General features: G+C 47.9%; 1 protein-coding gene across 2 annotated transcripts in view; it reads right to left on the bottom strand.

Annotated features, from left to right (window-relative positions):
- Positions 1–4,627: 4,627 nt before the first annotated feature.
- Positions 4,628–7,500, bottom strand: part of pitx2 (paired-like homeodomain 2) — a 10,728-nt gene continuing 7,855 nt past the window's right edge. The window contains exons 1-3 of one of the 2 annotated variants that reach the window (XM_056284344.1): positions 7,088–7,500; positions 6,337–6,536; positions 4,628–5,450 (exon numbers count right to left, since the gene is read on the bottom strand). The exon at positions 7,088–7,500 is cut by the window's right edge and continues 75 nt beyond it. In XM_056284344.1, the coding sequence (XP_056140319.1) occupies positions 4,890–5,450; positions 6,337–6,536; positions 7,088–7,271 (945 nt within the window). In that variant the 5' untranslated portion in view covers positions 7,272–7,500 and the 3' untranslated portion in view covers positions 4,628–4,889. The remainder of the gene's footprint in view (positions 5,451–6,336; positions 6,537–7,087) is intronic. The other variant, XM_056284351.1, reaches the window with a different exon arrangement.

Genomic DNA, 7,500 nt, shown 5'->3' on the forward strand with positions numbered 1-7,500 from the left:
TGCATCACCGCGAGGGACGGCGCGAGGGCGTCCCGGCAGTCACCGCTGCAGAGCGCGCTCCCTCCTCCACGTTTAAAACAGGCGTTTGATGACGCATCCCAAATAAATGTACCGTGCAAAGTAAGCTGCAAGCTCGACCACATCACAGTCCATCTAACTATCTGGCTCATTAGCGCTCATTAAAATCAGACCTGTGTACAAAACACAACACATCCGGCTTTGCGCCGAACTGAGCGTCCGTTTTTGGTTTGCTGAAAAAGCGCAAAACGTTCAAATACGTTTGAACTCCCGTCATGACGTCACATCATAAATAAAGACCGGTCTGTAAAACGAGTTCATAAATAAAGACCCGTCTGTAAAACGAGTTCATAAATAAAGACCCGTCTGTAAAATGAAATCATAAATAAAGACCCGTCTATGAAATGAGATCATAAATAAAGACCGTTCTATGAAATGAAATCATAAATAAAGACCTGTCTGTAAAATGAAATCATAAATAAAGACCCGTCTGTGAAATGAGATCATAAATAAAGACCCGTCTGTAAGATGAAATCATTAATAAAGACCCGTCTGTAAAATGAAATCATAAATAAAGACCCGTCTGTAAGATGAAATCATAAATACAGACCCGTCCGTAAAATGAAATCATAAATAAAGACCCGTCTGTGAAATGAGATCATAAATACAGACCCGTCTGTAAAATGAAATCATAAATAAAGACCCGTCTGTAAAATGAAATCATAAATAAAGACCCGTCTGTAAGATGAAATCATAAATAAAGACCCGTCTGTAAGATGAAATCATAAATAAAGACCCGTCTGTGAAATGAAATCATAAATAAAGACCCGTCTGTGAAATGAGATCATAAATAAAGACCCGTCTGTAAGATGAAATCATAAATAAAGACCCGTCTGTAAAATGAAATCATAAATAAAGACCCGTCTGTAAGATGAAATCATAAATAAAGACCCGTCTGTAAGATGAAATCATAAATAAAGACCCGTCTGTGAAATGAAATCATAAATAAAGACCCGTCTGTGAAATGAAATCATAAATAAAGACCCGTCTGTGAAATGAAATCATAAATAAAGACCCGTCTGTAAGATGAAATCATAAATAAAACCCGTCTGTAAGATGAAATCATAAATAAAGACCCGTCTGTGAGATGAAATCATAAATAAAGACCCGTCCGTAAAATGAAATCATAAATAAAGACCCGTCCGTAAGATGAAATCCTAAATAAAGACCCGTCTGTAAGATGAAATCATAAATAAAGACCAGTCTGTAAGATGAAATCATAAATAAAGACCCGTCTGTAAGATGAAATCATAAATAAAGACCCGTCTGTAAGATGAAATCATAAATAAAGACCCGTCTGTAAGATGAAATCATAAATAAAGACCCGTCTGTGAAACGAGATCAAGTCGCAGCCGAGTCTCCTAAGTCAGAAAAGTCACGACTGTGTCGGAAATTTGAATGTAAATACGTAAACAAATCCTTTTGTCAAGGAGGAAGAAAATCTCTTTTCCTCTTTAGTTGTGCAGTTTGTCTGATTCCCGGGAGGTGAAAACGGAGGATTTAATAATCATCATAATCATCACAATCATAATAAAGCGGAGATGACACACGCCCGCTTTTCCGCGGAGCTGCCTGGTTATCCAGACTATCAGCCCCGCCACGCGTCCACGTCTCACACCACCACCGCCATCCTCCTCCTCCTCCTCCTCCTCTTCCTCACTCCCTCCCGCCTGTCCGTAGGAAGTGGCCCTGGAACGCAACGCACACATATAAACAACCGCAACGGTGACCAAGCAAACAGGGAACACGCCGGAAGGAGTCGAAGGAGCTCAAGAAGAAGAAGAAGAATAAAAGTAAGAAGCGCAAGAACAAGAAGAAGAAAAAGAAGAAGAAAATAAGAATAAAAGTAAGAAGCGCAAGAAGAAGAAGACGAGGAAGAAGAAGAAGAAGAAGCCGTTGTTAAAAGGTGAATTCCAAATGAAAAAGTCCTCACTGTGCTGCGGGTGCAGCTGGGCTGATGCTGGACCAGGTCCTGGGACAACACAGCGTCTCGTTAGACTCGCCAGTCCGAGCGGCGGCGGCCCGTCCGCGGTGTGTGCAACGGGAATATTAATCCGGGCTCAACGCGGACACGCGTCTGTGCAACAGTCCGCGGTACGTGTATTCTCAGACAGGTCTCTGTCAAATCCCGGCTGACGGGTCAGCCACTCAGGAATGGACGGGAGCTGCAACATCTGGCGCACAGATAATCCGGGTCTAAGGGGCTTTGAGACGATAAATAAATCCAAGTCCTACCTGGAGTCTCGCCGCGGCCGCGTGAGGAGGCGGTGGGTGGATGTGGATTGGGAGCAGACTGGTTCCTCCACCTCCGTCCCACGCGCTGGGAAGCCTCCAGAAGGCGCTGCCACCTGCGCGGTGATTTATTCCGCCTCACAGTTATTTAATTCCCCTCGCGAGAGGTAACGTAAGGCCTGTCACTTAGCTCGAGACCAGACTTTAAATCAGGGCCGTGGGTTATTACACGAGACCTCATTTGTCTTTTAAACCGACAGCACCGGAGTTCACGTGGCGGCGACAACAGTCCGGACCTCGGCGGAAAACCAACCACGCGGAAGAAACCACGTCTCTCATCCGTGCTTTTTGTATCGCCTTTCATTTGAATAGAAAACCCCGCTGTTCTGGTTCATCTGCAGCTCCTCTTCCTCCTCCTCCTCCTCCAGTTTCCTGCCGTTTGATTTTATTTCCATGTTTCAAAATTTCAAATCCGTCTGAAGACGAACGGACGGCAAACTGGAGGCGAACCAGTGCAAAAACAAACAAAACAACAAACAAACAAACAAACAAACAAAACAAACAAACAAACAAACAAACAACAACAAAACAAAACCAAACAAAACAACAAGCAAAAAAAACAGCAAACAAAAATGAATAAAAACAACCAAAACAAAAAAAACTGAAAAAAATAATAAAAAAACAAAACAAAACAAAAACGCTGAAAACATAAAAGGGTTCAGAAATCTCACACAGGATATGTAGTTCTTAGTAAATTTGTTTTTAGTTAATTTGGCTTTTAGTAAATTTGTTTTTAGCAAATTTAGTTTTTAGTAAATTTAGTTTTAGTAAATGCGGTTTTTAATAAATTTAGTTTTTAGTAAATTTGGTTTTAAGTAAATTTGATTTTTTTGTAAATGTAGTTTTTAGTAAATGTAGTTTTTAGTAAATTTGGTTTTTAGTAAATTTAGTTTTTAGTAAATTAAGTTTTTAGTAAATTTAGTTTTTTAGTAAATTTGGTTTTTAGTAAATTTAGTTTTTTAGTAAATTAAGTTTTTAGTAAATTTAGTTTTTTAGTAAATTTGGTTTTTAGTAAATTTAGTTTTTTAGTAAATTAGTTTTTTAGTAAATTTAGTTTTTTAGTAAATTTAGTTTTTAGTAAATTTAGTTTTTTAGTAAATGTGGTTTTTAGTAAATTTGTTTTTTTTTTTAGTAAATTTGGTTTTAGTAAATGTGGTTTTTCCAACAGACGCACGGCTACAGACTGATCCCAGAAGGCGCTGCGAGACCCGGCGGTTAATTCCGCCGTAGAAACGAGGTTTTGCTGTTTCACAAGGTGAAGGAAGTACCGTAACGACCACGTCCCCTGGGTGGACTGCCGCCGCCGTTCGCTGCAGAACTAAAGTAAAGCCGACAGAAAGCAAACGGGAACAGGACGGGTTTTATCTCTGGCTTGGCCCCTGCAGCAGACCCGCAACCCTGACTGGTTTTACTGGTGGTCGGTGTGGATTCCAGTGTTATTTCAAGCCCCAGTCAGACACTCACCAGTTCATCTGACGGGACGTCTTGTCCACCCCCTCTGTGTGTGTGTATTGTGTGTGTGTGTATTGTGTGTGTTCTGTGTGTATTGTGTGTGTATTGTGTGTGTATTGTGTGTATTGGAGGAGCCCATTGTTTTGTCGATAGATTAGCGTCCCTTGGAAACTCGAAGGCCCACAGACACACAATAGACACACAATAGACCCACTATGGACACACTGTCACCGCTAACACGCACGCACGCACGCACGCACGGACACACACACACAAACGCGCGCGCGCACACGCACACGACAAGAAGCTTGAATAAAGTCCTGCAGCAGAGAGTTTGGAACAATATATTTACTTCCATTAAATAAAACACAATAGTTTATTTTTGGATGTTGAAAAAAGACCCATGGTTCCGTACCAAATAGTTTACACAGAGCAAAACCAAGCCATTGTTGCTGGGACACCAAGACGCTTCTTTTGAAACCCAGAGTCGCTACTCTAAATCCATATGCACACAGACATCGATAATAAATTTATAATATGGCAGGAACACGCAGCTGGCGCCTCGTGCTGTATGTACACCCCCTTTTGATGCAGGCAAACACGGCTGGTCTGAGCAGCTCCGCATGCGTCGGGATTCACGTGAACCGGAAGGAGACTGCACGACCACAGAGCATTCGGTTCGACAAACAGCACAGGATGATTCACATATATTTATATATATTTATATATATCTATACAGCCTTCCAGTCCACAATGAGCGTCCCAACCCCCCCCGCCCCTCCCCCCGAAACCCCTCACGATGAGCTTTACAAAATAAAAAACAAACCGACAAACCTCATGATGAGCTTTACAAAATAAAAAACGAACCGACAAACCTCATGATGAGCTTTACAAAGCGGACCGGCCCGTCGGCCCGTCCGCGCCGCGCGCCGCAGCTTGTGTGTCAGTGGTTCAGTCGTTTAGCGTCCATTTAAAACATGGGGAAAGAAAACAAAGAAGTAGTCTGTTGTTCCGATGGCCGACGTGCGTGCGTGCGTGCGTGCGTGCGTGCGCGCGCGCGCTTGTCCTTAGACCGGTCTATCCACCGCGTACTGACACGCGCTCAGGTTGGACGCCGGGTTCTGCACGCTGGCGTATCCAAAGCTGGAGTGCTGCTTGGCTTTCAGTCTCAGGCTGGCCAGGCTGGAGTTACACGTGTCCCGGTAGACGTAGGGGGGCGTCGGCGGGGCGTAGGGGCAGGCCGGCGTGGGGACCCCCGAGTTGAGGGAGGGGTTGCTGAGGTTGTTGAGGTTGTTGAGACCGTTGAGTCCGGAGCCCGGCACGCCGGGGACGGACGGCACCATGCTGGACGTCATGCTCATGGAGGAGATGGAGTTGGGCGGGGAGAACATGGTCTGCGACGACAGCGGGTTGACGTTCATGGAGTTGAAGAAGGGGAAGCTCTTGGTGGACAGCGAGGCCGACGTCAGGCCCTTGGCGGCCCAGTTGTTGTAGGTGTAGCCCGGGTACATGTCGTCGTAGGGCTGCATGAGTCCGTTGAACTGCGGGCCGAAGCCGTTCTTGCAGAGCTCTGCCTGCTGGTTCCGCTCCCGCTTCCTCCACTTGGCTCTCCGGTTCTTGAACCAGACCTGCAACACAGGAGACGGTGAGGGACGCGGTCTGTCCATCTCATTTAGACCGCGGGGCATTTTCACATGCAGGGACTCTGAGTGGCTTTCGGTCTTCTACGCGTCTTTACAGAAACAAAATACATGAATAAACAAATATCCATCCAGCGTTTGAATTAATCTCTTTAACTGCAATCAAACGACGTTATTTTCATAGACAGAACCAACACCAGTCCCGTCACAGAAGTGCAGGAGCTGTTCGGGTTAAAGTGCGGGTCTCTTTGAGTTCTGGCTGTGCGTAAATGCCCGCCGCTGTGCTGGCGCACTGCGCGCTCCGGCGCGTCCCCTCCCGCGTCACGTCAGGCAGACCGTAACGAGACAAAATACAAACTTCACACCTCTTTCACACGGACGGCGGAACACGTCTGGTATCTGTCACCGGCCCAGTCACGTGCTCAGCCCGTTATCCTCCCCAAACCCACCGGGGCACGCGGCAGCGGCACGCGGCAGCGCTATTTAATTGTCTCACGTTGACATGAAATTGAATTACAGCACGTTTGTAATCATCTCCCAACATCCAACGATTTAGTTTCTGTAATAAAACCAAACGCAGTGATTTTGCACAGCGTGCGCGAGGGATTATTGAAGAAAGCGAATAAAAACACAGATATCAACACGGACACTATCGTCAGAGGAACACGGGGCCTTAACAGTTGTTTTCCAGTTCAGGTCGTTTGTTCCAGCAGCCCGTTCTCCATGTTCTGTCCGTGCGTAACCGTGCGTAAAGTCCGGAGACGGCGCGTAAATCCCCCCGTTATGACCAGCAAGCCACGAAACGCACCCAAAGCTGTGTGCGTCTGTGTGCGTGCGTGCGTGCGTGCGTGCGTGCGTGTGCGTGTGTCCCTACCCTGACCCGTGCCTCCGTCAGGTTGGTCCACACGGCGATCTCCTCCCGCGTGCTCATGTCGGGGTAGCGGTTGCGCTGGAAGGTGGCCTCCAGCTCCTGCAGCTGCTGGCTGGTGAAGTGCGTCCTCTGCCGCCGCTGCCGCTTCTTCTTCGACGGGTCGTCCGAGGGGTCGTCCGCCTTGTTCTGCCCCTTGTCTTTCTCTGCGGAAAGGAAGGAGCACACATCACACTCCCCCCTCATTCACATGTTCAATACCTCCAGCACATCACGCAGACCACCACCGGCTGCTCCAACACGGGCACAGAGGGTGACGAGTCAAGTCCATTTCATTTGCATAAAAATGATCACACATTATAAAAATGATCACAAATTACAACGTTTCCTAAGTGAGAGGAGTGCGCGCCGAACGGCGTTAATAAATCCCTGAAAAGAAATAAAACGCGGGAGCGCGTCAGTAAATGCTGCACCTGGAGCGTCTCTCCGGGTTTGGATTTGTCGGAGGTCAGACGAGGCTTGAAGAGCAAACCCGCCAGAAGGTAAAAGAGAAATAACACATCATGAAAGACGGACAACACAACACCGTCCCGCGGAGCGCAGCCGCGGCTGGCCGACGGCTCAGAGGAGCTGCGCGTTAGCGGAGCAGCAGCCCCACGCAGCCTCCTTCCTCCCGACGGAGGCCATCTTTAGCGGGCGTTCGGGGGGGAAACCGGAGCCCGCGCGGACACAGCGGCATTGCGGGCGTCTGTCTTACCTCCGCACTCCGGGCTGGACGTGTCGGAGACCGAGTGCACCTCCAGCCGCTGTTTGGACTCGGCCGTGCGCTGCAGCGGCTGCAGGCTGGATGCCATGGCCAGCGCCGCGTGCTGCGAGGAGGACAGCTTAGTCCCGGGGATGTGGTGGTGGTCCAGGTTCAGAGGATCCCTCATGGAGCTCATCGGTAAACAGCTGACTGTCAGAAAGCGAAATAAGTCCGCCGGCGTGAAAAGCAGAAGAGGAAAAGTCGTCCCTCGGCGCTCTCGGAATTACACGGCTCCTCTCGAGGCGGGGACGGAGGTCTGAGGAGCGCCGCGCGTGTCGAACCGGAGTGAGGAGGGCTTATGAACGCGGGCCGCGCGCTGCCATGCCGGCATCCGAGGAGCGCGGTGCGTCTGGTTTGGAGCAGCA

This window comes from Lampris incognitus, chromosome 1 (genome assembly GCF_029633865.1).
Source record: "Lampris incognitus isolate fLamInc1 chromosome 1, fLamInc1.hap2, whole genome shotgun sequence".
Taxonomy (NCBI): Eukaryota; Metazoa; Chordata; class Actinopteri; order Lampriformes; family Lampridae; genus Lampris; species Lampris incognitus.